Source organism: Mustela nivalis (genome assembly GCF_964662115.1).
Source record: "Mustela nivalis genome assembly, chromosome: 6".
Taxonomy (NCBI): Eukaryota; Metazoa; Chordata; class Mammalia; order Carnivora; family Mustelidae; genus Mustela; species Mustela nivalis.
The window spans coordinates 58417660-58434326 of record NC_139025.1 but is presented as its reverse complement, the minus strand read 5'-3'; the positions used below and the strand labels follow the sequence as shown (position 1 = coordinate 58434326).

Sequence of the window (16667 nt, the reverse complement as noted above, 5' to 3'; positions counted from 1 at the left end):
AGTGCCCCCAAATTATGAGCATTTTGGATTGTATTAAATCAACCTGCATTTGGACTTTCCCATCTTCTGAGTAAATTTCAGCTTTGCTGGTCTGCTAAATCTTTTTTTTTTTTTTTTTTTTAAAGATTTTATTTATTTATTTGACAGAGAGAAATCACAAGTAGATGGAGAGGCAGGCAGAGAAAGAGAGAGAGAGGGAAGCAGGCTCCTGCCGAGCAGAGAGCCCGATGCGGGACTCGATCCCAGGACCCTGAGATCATGACCTGAGCTGAAGGCAGCGGCTTAACCCACTGAGCCACCCAGGCGCCCTCATTTTTTTTTTTAAATATTTTATTTATTTATTTGAGAGAGAGAGAGAGAGATCACAAGTAGGCAGAGTGAGAGGGGGGAAGCAGGCTCCCTGCTGAGCAGAGAGCCTGATGTGGGCTTGATCCCAGGACCCTGAGATCATGACCTGAGCGAAAGGGAGAGGCTTAACCCACTGAGCCACCCAGGTGCCCCTGGTCTGCTTAATCTTTTACTATACTTCATTCTCTTTCTACTTTTTTTTTTTTCCCAGAGTGAGTGAGTTGGAGGGAGGGGTAGAGGGAAGATGGAGAAATCTTAAGCAGGCTCCATGCCCAGTGGGGAGCATAATGTAGGACTCAGTCCCAAGACCCTGAGATCAGGACTGGAGCCGAAATCAAGAGTCACTCAACCAGCTGGGCCACCCAGATGCCCCTCTACTTTCCACTTCTAGAATTACTTTTTTTTTCATTGCCTATTTTCTTTTTCCTTGTGGGTTTATGCTGCTGCTTTTTTTCGTTTTCCTAAGTCTTTTAGTAGGTTTACTTTCAATTTAGTAGATTTCAGGAGAAAGTGGTGGTAAACCTTGTATAAAATTACTCTGTTGTAATAAAAAACTGGCCTTTTCTAGCTTGAAAAAATTTCATCTAGGTTGTCCTCTTTTTTTCTTTTTTGTTGAAATATTTATTTATTTATTAGAGAGAGAAGGGTTGGGAGGGGCAGAGGGAGAGGAAATGAGAAACTTAAGCAGACTCGATGTTGAGTGTGGAGCCTGACATAAGGTTTGGTTCACAGTAGGGCAGAGTTCATGACCTGAGCAGAAATCAATATAGTCAGATGCTTGATCAACTGTGCCACCCAGGCAACCCTAGATTGTCTTACTCTTTCCACTTGCTTTCATGTAATTCCTTTTTAATCACAAACGTTTTGAAATAAGCTGTTCTATATTCACTGATGTCATGTTTTAATAACACTCCTTCTCTAACTTCTTAAGATTGCATGCTGGGTATGCAGTTTCTTTGTTTTTTCTTATTTTTTTTAAAAGATTATTTATTTATTTATTTGAGAGAGGGAGTTACCTAGAGAGAGTGAGCATGAGCAGGGGGAGCAGTAAATGGTGAGGGAGTAGACTCCCTGTTGAGGAGGGAGACCTACGTGGGGCTCCATCTCAGGACTCTGGGATCATGACCTGCGCTGAAGGCAGGTACCTAACCAACTGAGCCATCCAGGCGCCCCTGGGTATGCAGTTTCTTTGGTAACTTACTGGAGTCCACCTAATCAAAAATTCAAAAATTTGTCTTCAATCCTCATTTGTTTTTAGTCTGTTGGTGTTATACATGTGTAGAAAAAGTTGTTTTCTTGTGCTAAGAAATATGCTAATGAAGCCTTAGTTTTACAGAGAAATCCAGTAATTACTGTTTGATAGAATTGAATTTTAAAGATTTAATAAATTTGGACTTTCATATTTATATGGGCCATTTCTTTTGTGAATTGCTCGCTCATTTATTTTTTTCCTATTTTATTGACTTCTAAGATCTTTTTGCATGTAAAGATTATTCATTGTTGCATATAAGAATTCCTTTCTAGTTACTTGTTTGTTTTTAGATTTTGTGCTACTTTTTGATTTGTGAAGCTTCTAAGTGTTATATAGTCAAATCTGTGTTTTATAACTATACTTATCTTTTGTGTCATGTTCAAAAAGTATTTCCTGTAAAAGTATATACATAAAAAAGATTGATTTTGCAGAATTTAATCTCTTCCAGATTAATGGTATCTCTGGAAATTTAGTTATCTTAACTATAAAACAGCACATGATTTTTTAAAAAAAATATAGGACTTAAGGGATGGTAAGAAATGACCAAATCTAACATATACGTATGTTTCAAAAAGCTTTTTATTTGCTATAAATTTATAATGTAAATCAGTTGAACAGTGTTTAAATGTTTCTTATTTTACATTGTCTTTCTTTTTTTTTTTTTTTTCATTTTTTTTTTTTTAACTTTTTATTTTTTATAAACATATATTTTTATCCCCAGGGGTACAGGTCTGTGAATCACCAGGTTTACACACTTCACAGCACTCACCAAAGCACATACCCTCCCCAATGTCCATAATCCCACCCCCTTCTCCCAAACCCCCTCCCCCCAGCAACCCTCAGTTTGTTTTGTGAGATTAAGAGTCACTTATGGTTTGTCTCCCTCCCAATCCCATCTTGTTTCATTTATTCTTACATTGTCTTTCTTGAAAATTCTTTGAAATCAGGAGCCTGCTCTTTATTCCCTTCTTTCCTTCTTTCATTCTTCCTCACTTCCCTTCTCAGCAACACGTTGTGTTGTATAATACCTATTAATGATACATCTAAATATATAAAGAAATTCCTCTATACATAAGTATGAAAAATAATGAGCTGTTTTTTTGGGGGGGTTCGAACTTTAGCTTTTACAAGAAGCTGAAGAATTGAAAGAACAAGTGAATGAACTTAATAAACAGAAAATAGCATTTGAAGACTTCAATGTAGATGCAGAACAAGTTCTGTGTGATAAAGAAAATCAGATTAAGGTAAGTGGCCCTGCTGGTTTTAGTGACTGTGAGTCAGCTGGAATTTTGTACTAATTTTGAAATTTGAAAATTTTGTCTTGGCAGCTTTCACTTTTATAATTATTTGGTCAAATTTGAGTATGTGTACTTCTTTGGCATTCATTTTAATTTGTACCACTATTGTCATTCTTGCTCCTAAATCCTCCTTGAAGACTTACAGATTTGTAATATATATTATATATTATGTAATAATATGTATTATATCTTTTATAATATATGTCATATATTAGATACTAATAACATCTAATTCTATTAAGAAGAAGTTGGAAAGAATTTTAGAAATTAGACAGATAAAATTATATGTACTGGCTGGATATCTGTAATACCTAGATTAGCTGGTGTATGTACTTTCACGGAGAATGAATAGTTTTCAAAAAATAAGTCTAATTGAAACTTGAATCTGGTAGGAATAGAATAATTGATATTATGTAGTATTTGTTCACCTTTTTCTACTCCTTGCTTGCCTCATTGTAGCCCTTTTTCTTGCCTGCTCTTTTAAATCTTGTGCTTTCAAGCTGCAAAGAGATACTCAGGTGTGAGTATTAAGTAATAAAATGTAAAGCTAACATTCTGTAATCTATGCAGTAAAGTAGAGGTTACCATCTTGAAACCTATATTTTTATGCTCTTTACATTGTTACTAAGAATGTTTTGAAGATTCTAGCTTTAGGAATTGTACGCATAATTTGGTATATTGTTTTATTTTTTTTCCCTAAACTTACCCTACTGAAGAACTTGGGATTCTTCCTAAACAAAACAAGAATGAGATGCTAATCTCAAGTTCAGTCAAAGCTGTAAGCCATGTTATTTCTGCCTGGAACACTCAAGGGGGAAGAGATTGGAGGGTGGAAATTATAAACCAGAATGGGCTTTTAGGTGGGTCCTTCCACAGAAATACATGGTACAATCATTTTATTATGTATGATGCTAGAAAATCTTTATTTGAGAAAATTCAAAAAGGACTGTTGGAAAGCCTGTAATGTAGCAATTCAGATTCTGTTATATATATATTTTTCTTTATTTCAGTTGAACTCTTTAGGTAGTCATTAACTTGAAAAAAGCAGATCTGTAAAATCTGTGATCTTTTTAGATATAATGTGTCTCACTTGCAGATTTGGTTGACCTCACACAAAATTTATTCATTTAATGGTCACTCTAATTTGTGGCATGTGAAGAATGTCCTACAAGAAAATGTTTTGTTACTTTATAGTCATGTGATGTATTTAGCAAAAATAGACCATTAAAAAGTAGGAATAAACAGCTTTGGTTTTTAACTTGGAAGGTTTTTTTTAAAATTAACATATAATGTATTATTTGTTTCAGGGATACAGGTCTGTGATTCATCAGTCTTACACAATTTACAACACTCATCATAGCACATACCCTCCCTAGTGTCCATCACCCAGCCACCCTATCCCTCCCAGCCCCTTCTCCACTCCAGCAACCCTTAGTTTGTTTCCTGAGATTGAGTCTTTTATGGTTTGTGTCCCTCTCTGATTTGGTCTTATTTTATTATTTCTTCCTTTCCCATATAATTCTCCGTCTTGTTTCTCAAATTCCTCATATTAGTGAGGTCACCTGATAACGTGTAGAGTTAATAGTCAATAAATGTTACAGTTTTTGAGGGTATTTACATACCTTAATATCAGCTGGTGAATAACGGCTCATGTACTGTTATCTACATAGATTGATTTTTAAACTGTGACTGCACATTCAGAAGTTATAAATCAGTTAGACATTACCCTCTTTCTCTCTTCTCCCTTTTTTACTAAACATCAAGTCGCTGACTGAGCGCCTGATAAAGATGAAAGATTGGACTGCTGTGCTGGGAGAAGACATAGCAAATGATGATAACTTGGACTTGGAAATGAATGAATCAGAAAATGGTATGTGATTGTCAAGTTGTGATTCATCCTCTTTTGCTAAAAATCATGAGTCTCTTGTATTTTCTTTTAGTTTCCTGTGTGCACCATGGTCTTTTGTTTTGGTTTTTTTTTGTTTTGTTTTTGGCTTTCCAGGATTTTTTTTTTAACTTTAAATTCAATTAATTAACATAAAATATATTATTGGTTTCAGAGGTAGAGTTCAGTGATTTATAAGATTTATATAACACCCAGTGCTTGTTACAACACATGCCCTCCTAATGTCCATCCTTACCTAGATACCCCATTCCTCCACTCTTCTCCTTTCTAGCAACCCTCAGTTTGTTTCCTATGATGAAGAGTTTCTTATGGCTTGTCTTCCTCTGATTTCATCTTGTTATATTTTTCCCTCCCTTCCCCTGTGATCCTTATCGTATCGTATCATTTTGTTTCTTAAGTTCCACACATGAGTGAGGTCATACGATAATTGTCATTCTCTGATTGACTTATTTTGCTTAGTGTATTATATACCCTCTAGTTCCATCCATGTTGTTGCAAATGGCAAGATTTCATTTTTTTGATGGCTGTGTAATATTCACATATATATATATACACACCCCTCCACATCTTCTTTATCCACTCATCTGTCAGTGGACATCTGGGCTCTTTCCATAGTTTAGTTATTGTGGATATTGTTGCTATAAACTTTGGGGTGCAGGTTCCTCTTTGGATCACTACATTTGTATCTTTGGGGTAAATACCCAGCAGTGCAATTGCTGGGTTATAGGGTAGCTCTATTTTCAACTTTCTGCGGAGCCTCCATACTGTTTTCCAGGGTGGCTACACCAGTTTGCATTCCTAAGAACAGTGTAAGATGGTTCCCCTTTCTCCACATTCTTGCCAACATCTGTCATTTCCTGACTTGTTAATTTTAGCTGTCTGACCAGTATGAGGTGGTATATCTCATTGTGGTTTTAATTTGTATTTCCCTGATACTGAGTGATTATTGAGCATTTTTTCATGTGTCTGTTGGCCATTTGGATGTCTTCTTGGATAAGTGTCTGTTCATGTCTTCTGCCCATTTCTTAACTGAACTATTTGTTCTTTGTGTGTATCATGTTCTTCATACAATTCTGCTTTGGCACATCTTCTTCACCTATCTCTAGTACTCTGTCCCTCTCTTGCCATCCCTTATTAAGCTTCGGTTAGAATACTGCCTTTTTGCCTTTTTAGTAAATATTTCTCCAAACTCCTCAGACAGACTTACAGCTTCTTTCCTCCATGTTCTTTTTATATATTGTATATTTTCTCATTGCATCATAATAATTTCAGTGCCTGTTTTTCCCTGTCATGTCAGGTAATCAGATGAATGGGTGGGTAGTTTAAAAAATGAGTGTTATATAGACAAATACCTTATGATATTGGTTTTTGTTTGTATGTTTTAATTAGATGGCTCAGTACTTTAATCCTGTCCATTACAAATTGTTATCACCACTGCTGGTTATGGTCTGGAACTCAAGCAGGAGTTAGGTTCAGTATAGCTGCTCACTGTATTTTCAAACCAGTTCTTTGACTTGAGAAAAGAATTTTTTGTTGACATAACTGCAGACTCATTGGAAATTGCAAAAAGAGTAAAGAAGTGTTTTGTTTCTCTTTTACTAGTTTCTCCCAGTGGTAACTCTTCTGACCTTTGTGTCCTGTCTCTTTTTTTCTCCCTCTACCCTTTGCATAATTAATACATATTAAGGAGCAGAAGGTATTTTTTTTTTTCTTTAGAAATTTCTTTGGTGATACCATTAATGCACTGAAAGAAAACTATATTCCAAAAGTGAATACATGTTCTTTGTTTTATTCTGCTTTATCTTACAAGAAGCAATTCCTTTTGTAATGAAAAAATGCAAATTTGTTTAATGTCCTTTTAATTTGGAGTATAATTGCACTTATATTTTGTATGCTAAAAGATTTCAAGAATAGTTGAGACCTTATTATAAATTTGTTCTTGGAGTCAGTAGTGAAGAACCTCGTTAAATGAAATTGTGGTACTTTCAGTGCCTTATTATTTAGCTTCTTGGGAACATGTCCAAGGCTATCCTGCCTTATATCAAATTCTTTATTGTAGCAAGAAGGGTGATTATAAGGCTCTAGTTGTATGAACTAATAAAATCACTTGGATGTCTGTTTTGGTGTGGCACTGTTTCCCCAATTTATTGTTTTTGTTTTTTACTATAGATAATCAACCAAAAGGAGCTTTGAAGACGTTGGTTCATGCCGCAAAGGTTTGCATTACTGCATAAATATAAAGAATATAGAGAAGGAAATAGAACTTGGGTTAAATCTGTATGTCCTTAGTAATTATTTTAAAAGACTATTTTATAGTTACCACCATAGAAGAAATCTAAATTTTCAGAAGTGATCAGGATTTCTTTATCAATGCTTCTTTCTTTTCTATAATAAGTTTGGAAATTCATATTGTTAATTTTTAGAATGTATCTTAATACAGATTTTTAAAGTCTACACTAATGTTTTTGGATAAGGAATATATTAAAAATATTTAGTGTATTTTCTGTCATGTTTCTATCTTTGAGCATTCTTCTTCCTCTGATAGCAGTATTTTCCTATATTCCTGTTGCCCCATATCCTAATTTGAGAAGTAAATGCTATGTTCACTTTCTTCTGGTTTATCCCTTCTCTTTTCCATTGTACTAGTGGTATCGTGATCTTTACTGAACTTTGTGAAAGCTTGGTAATGTAAATTGAAGGTTGCTTTAATTAAAACTTCTGTGTTGAAAGTAAATATAATGAAAATAGCTTTTTAATATAATACTGTTTTAATAAATAATAATATAATAAATACGAATAATATATAAATAATATTTAATAAGAATATAATACCTTTTTAATTTTAATAAAATACCTTTTTAAGGATGAGTTATTGATCTTCTCTGTCTCTGTTCTGACATTTACAACTACTAATGACTGTTAACTTTTCAAGATGGAAGCTGCATTGTTGGTTAATGCTTTATAGGTGACAATTTCATCAGAATGATAAAAGAACTTCAAAAGGTTGGGATGGTATATTGAGATTTTTTGTTTTTCCTTTTTTGGTGTAACTGACTAATGTTTTGTTTTTTTCTTCCATTCTCTGAAGTTAAAGACTTCTTTAAAAACCCTAGAAGGAGAAAGAAACCAAATTTACATTCAATTATCTGAAGTAGATAAGACAAAAGAAGAGCTTACAGGTAGGTTATCTATATCTTTTTATACAGAATGGTACTGTTAATTGAATCAATTACAGAAAGGCCCAATTTGATTGTTTTTTTAGCTTTTACTTTTGTTTCTGATTTGTGGAAAATTAGTACTGAGATTTTTGCTTGTGGTGGTAAAGCCTGATTATCAGTTTCCTCCATATTCATATGAAATAAAATAATGATATTATTTTAAAAAATGTAAAACCACACTTATCTTGAATTTTAGTGTTATATGTGTGATATGGTTTTAGATGTTAAAAAGTAGCATATTAAAACTGTTAACTTTTAAAAGATCATCCCTGTGATCAAGTTTTACCAGAGATGGTATCCAACATTAATATCTGTTAAATAACTGTTCTTGACATTGGCTTAAAGCCTGGGTCAACAGTTTTCTTGTGATGTAGATTTAAAAATTTCTGTGGAAAGACTTCATTTAATGTTAGCATATTTACTTTAAACTTTCCTTTTGATGTATATGATTAATAGATGAATACTTATATACCTTTAGAGTAATTAGAATGCTATTACATATGATTGCTAAAATTTTTAATGCTTGTTAGTATGATTTGGTGACTTTTGAAACTGCCCTCAATACATGCAGTAAGTTTCGCATTAAAATTTGTGGTGGGGGTGCCTGCCCAGCTTAGTCCGTAGACCATGTGACTCTTAATCACAGAGTCATGAGTGCAAGCTCCACACTGGGTGTTGAACCTACTTAAAAAGATTTGTGGTGATGATTTATATACATGTTTTGGGAGATGGCACCTCAATCTTAGAGGAGGTCAGAGGTGGAGTTATGAAGTTATGAAGTTGAAGGATAAATGAGGATTTTAATAACAATGTGCTAATTATCTAGCACTCATAATTACTTAAAATTGTTAATTTTTGTTTTATAGATAATTCTTTTAGGTAGGTTAGCATTTGAAACAAGCTAAAACTGGTATTTTTCTCTCCAATCTTGATCTGGATTAAGCTAGGGTGGTTTTGTACCATTTCTTATCAGATTGAAATTTCTGATCTGACTTATATATCTAAATTTTGCTTAAAAGGAGGGCTGGCCAGAAGTTAAGTATTAACCTGTAAACTTTTTACCAGATAAAAATAGGCATTGTTTATTATGTAGAAGTAGTTCACAGGAACTGTTTTTTTTTTTTTTTTTTTTTTTTTTAAAGAGAGTGTTTATTATGTAGAAGTAGTTCACAGGAACTGTTTTTTTTTTAAAAAAAAAAAAAAAGAAAGAGTGTGCATACACACACCAAGCGTCAGCAGGGGAAAACAAGCAGCAGAAGAAACCGGTTCCCTGCTGAGCAGGGAGTCCGACAGGGGACTCAATCCCAGGATCCTGAGATCATGACCTGAGCCAAGGCATCCACTTAACCAACTGAAAGGTGCCCATAGGAAATATTGAACTAAAATATTTCGCTTTAGAATTCTCATCTCCATAACCTTCTTGAGAATTTTATTGGTTTTTGGCACCCTAACTGAAAATTAGATGCTGGAATTAGAATATTGAAGATTTGGGAAATCTTCGAGTAATAAAAAAAATTATAACAGTTTTTCTAGTTCTTTTTTTTTTTATATATTATTTATTTGTTTGACAGACAGAGATCACAAGTAGGCAGAGAAGCAGGCAGAGAGAGAAGGGGGAAACAGGCTCCCTGCTGAGCAGAGAGCCCGATGCGGGGCTCAATCCCAGGACACTGAGATCATGACCTGAGCTGAAGGCAGAGGCTTAACCACTGAGCCACCCAGGCGCCCCAGTTTTTCTAGTTTTTTAATTAAAATACTAAAAAGCATTTAGGTGAACAAAATATACATTTTCTGTGGAAAGAATTTTATTTATTAATAATTATTTTTGGTAATTTTAATCTTTATGAAGTGTTAATGTGCATCTCAAATATTTACTCCTTTAATCGTGATTTTTAAAAATTTTCTATAGAATATCTTGAAAGTCTCCAGACTGAGCAAGCATCTTTACAGTCAGAAAATATACAATTTGAAAGTGAGAATCAAAAGCTTCAGCAGAAGCTTAAAGTGATGACCGAATTATATCAAGAAAATGAAATGACACTTCACAGGTAATAAAAATTATATTGATAAGTTTGCTGTTTGGCAAGTAAAATAGCTTAAAATAGTGCATATTCACCTTATGTGATACTCAAAGTGCTCAATTTATGATTGGGTAATATCTCATCAGTTCATTTTTAAGGACGTTATTTGATTTTGAAGCACTTTTTCTTCTGAATCTGATCATTTTTCATACCTTTCCTAATATGAGTCTCATCTAAACCATTATCATTGATGCCTGGTTTATTGCAGTAACCTTATGAGTAGTCTCTTTCCACGTAACTTCCTACACATTTGTTTGCAGTGGCATGCCCCTTCTAAAATATAAATTATGGATATTGTCTCTGTCTTGTTTGCAGACTCCCAAGTGCCTTCATATGGCACTTAGAATTTAATCCAAAGCCTGTGGCCTACAAGACTCTGTTAAGATCTGAACTTTTGCTTCGTTTTATTTTTTTTCCTGGTTATGCCTTTGATTTTTACTTATTCATTTTCTTTTTCCTTCATTACTTTCCAGCCGCACTGGCCTTCTCAATAATCTTTAGTATGCCAAGCACATCTGTACCTCAAGGCCTTTTCTACTAGCTCTTTCTGCCTTGAACTGGTATTACCCTGTGTAAGGTTAAATCCTTCATTTCATCTGAGTCTAGGTTCAAATGTTGCTTCAAAGAATCTTTACCTGATTACCCTAAGATAATAACTGTAATCCCTATCCTCTTGTCTTGCTTTATTTTTCTTTATAGCCCTTATAGTCCTCTGATGAATGATTGTCCTTTTTTTTTTTTTTTAATCTTCCCAACATTAAAGGTAAACTCCATGAAAGAATTGCTTTATTCTCTTTTCTTCTGTATTTTTGGTGCCTAATACTCTGTCTGGCACATAGTAGTTATTCAATAAACATTTGTTGAATATATGAATAAATATGTTTAGTACCTTTATATATTAAAGTGAAAGATTCTATGTATGTGGCAACTGATGCCTAAATGCATAGATACACAGAAGACTGTTAAGACACTGATCTGGAGAGGGTGCCTGGGTGGCTCAGTGGGTTAAGCCGCTGCCTTCGGCTCGGGTCATGATCTCAGGGTCCTGGAATTGAGCTCCGAGTCGGGCTCTCTGCTCGGCAGGGAGCCTGCTTCCTCTTCTCTCTCTTTGCCTGCCTCTCTGCCTACTTGTGATCTCTCTCTGTCAAATAAATAAATGAAATCTAAAAAAAAAAAAAAAAAAAGACACTGATCTGGAGAGCCCAGATTTTCAAATACCACCATAAGATATATTTTTCATCGTAAAAGTAAATAAAATATTACTTGATTTAATTAATTTAATTTCAAGCCCCTTTAATGAAAGTTCTTACAGTTGATCTCATCAATCTTAGTTTCTGTATTTGCAAATTTACCTATTTGTGAAAACTTTTTTTTTCTTTTTAATTTTTTCAATTTATTTTCAGAAAAACAGTATTCATTATTTTTTCACCACACCCAGTGCTCCATGCAATCCGTGCCCTCTATAATACCCACCACCTGGTATCCCAACCTCCCAATCCCCGCCACTTCAAACCCCTCAGATTGTTTTTCAGAGTCCATAGTCTCTTGTGATTCACCTCCCCTTCCAATTTACCCCATCTCCCTTCTCCTCTCTAACACCCCTTGTCCTCCATGATATTTGTTATGCTCCACAAATAAGTGAAACCATATGATAATTGACTCTCTCTGCTTGACTTATTTCACTCAGCATAATCTCTTCCAGTCCTGTGCATGTTTCTACAAAAGTTGGGTATTCATCTTTTCTGATGGAAGCATAATACTCCATAGTGTATATGGACCACATCTTCCTTATCCATTCGTCTGTTGAAGGGCATCTTGGTTCTTTCCATAGTTTGGCGACCGTGGCCATTGCTGCTATAAACATTGGGGTACAGATGGCCCTTCTTTTCACAACATCTGTATCCTTGGGGTAAATACCCAAGAGTGCAATTGCAGGGTCATAGGGAAGCTCTATTTTTAATTTCTTGAGGAATCTCCACACTGTTCTCCAAAGAGGCTGCACCAACTTGCATTCCCACCAACAGTGTAAGAGGGTTCCCCTTTCTCCACATCCTCTCCCAACACATGTTGTTTCCTGTTTTGTTAATTTTGGCCATTCTAACTGGTGTAAGGTGATATCTCAATGTGGTTTTAATTTGAATCTCCCTGAGGGCTAATGATGATGAACATTTTTTCATGTGTCTGATAGCCATTTGTATGTCTTGATTGGAGAAGTGTCTGTTCATATCTTCTGCCCATTTTTTGATAAGTTTGCCTGTATCGTGTGTGTGAAAACTTACTTTTAACCCCAGACCAGTACTCATGGAACTGTAGTGGTCATTCTTAGACATGCACAGAATGGCAAACAATTTGAATTGTCCAATATGCACATTCCCAGTCTGCTTTTGTATTTCAGCTCTAATTTTGTCAATGGTTGTCCTTTTTGCATTATATATAGTGCCACATTATTGTGCTTTTTGTTGGTGATTTAGTGGTTTAAAATGGCCCCCCGCTATTTTGCTGAAGTGCAGTTTAGTGTTCCTAAGTGCAAAAAGGCTGTGGTATATCTTACAGAGAAAGTATAAGTGTCAGATTTAACAACAGATGTTAAATAAGGTGTCTTTAAACTAACACACATAAAACAGGGTTATGTATTGACAGGTAAATGAAAATGCTATCATTAGAGCATACAGAAACGTAATTCTGATTCCCTTAAGAGCACTGGTTTATTATTTGCTAATTTAGGATTTGTGGTGACTTTATAGAATGTAACTAATAGGAATGAAATTCTTCTTTATGTATTTGGAAATGTTGGTAGAAAATACTCACATTACATTGCCATCAGGATGCTGGGGGATTAGTTAAGCTCTATTATTGCCAAGCTGTGTACTTCAGTCATTATTTGGAGTTTATTCAAAAATTAAAAATTTGCTGTTTATCATGTACCTTTGGGCCACTCGGGACTGCTCAGTTATGTAAGAGAAATAAACTTGACTAAATGGAAGAGCCACAGAGTGGACACCTCCATCAGTGAATTTAGGAATGGATGACCCTTCATTTTAGGTTAGGATGAAAGATACTGTGAATAAAATTTGGACATAAACGGGATTATCTGAGGTTAAAGGAATACTTTTGAGTGTATTTTAAAAATTTGATTGATTGGTTGATTATAGAATTTCAATGAGTAATGTTTAAAATTTCAAAGAGAAAGGTGTTCTCTGTAGTAGCTTTCAGAGGTACTACAGAGCAAGGGTGGGAAGCTGAGTAGAATCCTGGCTTTGTGTGTATTGTTGACATTGTGATTTCATTCATTAATCTGAAATGTTTTGAATTCCCCAAATACTCTATATTTCATTTTTATATTTAAAATATTCATTACTCAAATTCAATGAACTGTGCCACTGTTTTTTCTTTAGAGCAGAATATAGAGAGTTGATAGTATTAGTAAAATGTTAAATTAAATTTTTTGCCTGCAAACCAGTATGATTTAGATTCAGTCATTTTCCAGATGCTAGATTGATGTTTTCTGTGATTGAAATATTATATTGCTAGCACTTTTCCAGGTCTAATATTCGAGAGAAGTAAAATAATGTAACACAGAAGCTTGATATGTTGCTTTATTATTATTATTATATTTTTTTAGAGAGTGAGTGGCGGAGAGGAAGGGAATCTTTTTTCAGATTTTTATTTTACTTATTTTTAGAGAGAGAGAGCTAGAGAGAGCACATGAGCATAGAGGTCTGTGCAGAGGGAGAGGGAGAGAGAGAATCTTAAGCAGGTTCCATGCCCAGTGTGGAGCCTGATGCAGGGCTCGATCTCACAAGCTTGAGCCATAATCGATGCTTAACCCACTGAACCACCCAGGTGCCCCAATATGATGCTTTAAATATGTGAAATAAGATGTGATTGTTTTTTGTCTAATCATCAAGCTTTTATAGTGCAATTTCCATCATTAATGAGCCTACCCAAATTGAAGGCAAGGTTCCTAGACTTTACTTCTCAGCAGCAGAGGTGTCAGAGAATTTCTGACCATTTTTAATCTAGATTCTGTAAATATACACCTCCTTCCATCTCCAAATCCATTATACTTTTCATGCTTCTTCTGAAGGGATGACTTTTATTTTCTTCTAACAGCTATGAAAGGATTGACCTAGCGAGTGCTCTCTTAGCAATTAGTAATGTAGTTTGTGGCATATAAAACATTTATTCCTGCCCTGTTGAATTTCTTCAGTAATATGTCATGTTCCTCCCCAAAGTTCATGAAGAAGGGAAGACATTCACATTTAGGATGTGAAATATGTTTTCCTGTGGTGTTCAATAAGTATTTCTTGAAGGACCATTGTTACTGATGATATCATGTGAAACAACATGAGTAATATAGTATAATGGAGTCACTAAGTAGTGACTAAGTAGTGACAATAGCTCTATGCTGAGGTTCACTTACTTAGTTTCTCTGTGCTTCCTTTCTCTTCTTGTAGAGCTATTGTGATAATTATGTAGGGTAATAATATATGTAAGAGTCTAAGAACAATTTCTTGCACATACTAATGGCTCACTAAGTTAGCTATTATTATTAAAAGAACTTCAAGTAGTAAGTACAACTATTACTACTACTTTTATTTACTTTGGATTCTTTAAAAGTGTTTTTGTTACTGTTTTGTGTGTGTGAACTGTCTTGGAAGCCCAATTTACTATGTTAACGACTTAATAACCAATTTAAAAATTACTGATTTACAGTTCATTACTTGGTGACTTCTTGTCTAATAAATGTATGTTGCGCTATATGATAAGTCTTGATAAATAATATATAGTCAGATAGTCTTTACTAATATTTACCTTTGGTTTTATTTTTATGATAAAGTCTTACAGTACTTTATTAGACAGGATGGTTTATGATTTCAGTTTATAATATTAAGTTCCACACCCAGAATATTTACACAGGTACTTTTTTTCTTGCATGTGATGTTTTTAGTGGTATTATGCAAATTGCTTTGTGGGAAGCACCAGTTGCCATATAATTAATAAGATATATTTGATTATCTTATGACATACTATAAAAAAAGATATTTTTTGTTTTAAGGAAATTAACAGTAGAGGAAAATTACAGATTGGAGAAAGAGGGGAAACTTTCCAAAGCAGATGAAAAGATAAGTCATGCATTTGAGGAGCTGGAGACATACAGGTATCAAATATATTTTACTCCTTTCTTTTCGAGGTGGGGAGGGTATCAAAAACCCAATATCAGAAAAAGTAACAAAGCAACCAAAAAAAATAAACCCAATATTTTTCTGATGATTTTTCATTTGGATATCTTGCTATTATGCAATTACACAGAAAATATAAGAAGGAAAAAAATGTTTTCCTTTCGGTGTGTATGATTTTAAATCTCTCACATTAGTTGTACTTGAACATGGAAAATTCTATTTTATGTTAATGTGAATAAATTTATGAATAGCCATTAATTTCAGGGTCTTTCCTTTTTGGTTCAAATGGGGAAGAATGTGTACAATATTAAGGAATTCGGGAAGTCTGCCTCAAAAAGAGTGAACCACAACTAAAGGTCTGAAAAAGTGTTCATATGTCTGGTTTTTTCCTTGGTTCACTCATCATTAGTTCCATGGAAATAATAGAAAACCTAGAGAAAATAAGGTGGAAGATTTAGCAGTGTCCCAGATAGTTCTTATATTTCATTTTGTGTTAGAAGAATAAGCTTGGGTTTTATCCAAAAGAAGAAATTATTTTACTAGTTGTGTAAAGGTAGTAAGTAACATTTTACTTCACACAGACAGCTAATTTCTTAGAATTCTGTTAAAATTATAGATATCAGAATAAGTTTTCCAAGGTCATGCTGCATAAAAATGTGAAATATGTTTTCCTGTGGTGTTCAATAACCATATAAATTCTTGCATGACCATTGGTTTAGGTAAACCCAAGTAATAGTACTCTTAAAGCACAATTAATGTTAAAATTATGTCAAGAAAAATATACTGCTTTAGAAGTCTTAAAGGTGATTGATGTGTGAAGTTCTGGAGTTATTTTTTATATTAAACAAAGCACTTTAGGTGTTTTAACTGATATTTTCAAGAGACATAGTATATCTTCTCATTTCTTAGTATATGTTAATAGTAGAATGATTATTCCTTATAGAAAGCGAGCCAAAGATCTTGAGGAAGAATTGGAGAGAACTGTTCATTCTTACCAAGGGCAGGTATGTGTGTGTGTGTGTGTGTAAATTAAAACAATTATGATTTGTTTGAGTTGTTTATCTCTATTTTGATACAGGAATATAGTCACTTGATAGTTGTACACCCCTCTTGAGGTTTTGCACCTGTCTGTGGGACATTTATAGGGAGCCAAATTTTTGGAATAAGAGAGCTTGTTTAAAATTGCCATGTGTCCTGCTTCTTTGAGAATGTGGATTGAATAAACATATACCCACATTGGGCTCTCATATTCACTTGGGCTAATTATCTCTTAGTTGGTAATTCATTGTAGTTGATTATTGCATAAAACAAATTTACTAGACAAAAATTCATTCAGTTTTTATTTTAAATCATGTGTATATGAAAATTTGCTTTAAAATGT

The 16667-nt window shown here is 34.1% G+C and overlaps 1 protein-coding gene across 8 annotated transcripts in view; it reads left to right on the top strand.

Annotated features, from left to right (window-relative positions):
• Positions 1-16667, top strand: part of MIA2 (MIA SH3 domain ER export factor 2) — a 79692-nt gene that overhangs the window by 42675 nt on the left and 20350 nt on the right. For all 8 annotated transcript variants that reach the window (XM_082737755.1, XM_082737754.1, XM_082737761.1 and 5 more), the window contains 7 exons: positions 2722-2844; positions 4663-4768; positions 6974-7020; positions 7893-7983; positions 9932-10070; positions 15163-15264; positions 16230-16290. In XM_082737755.1, the coding sequence (XP_082593881.1) occupies positions 2722-2844; positions 4663-4768; positions 6974-7020; positions 7893-7983; positions 9932-10070; positions 15163-15264; positions 16230-16290 (669 nt within the window). The remainder of the gene's footprint in view (positions 1-2721; positions 2845-4662; positions 4769-6973; positions 7021-7892; positions 7984-9931; positions 10071-15162; positions 15265-16229; positions 16291-16667) is intronic.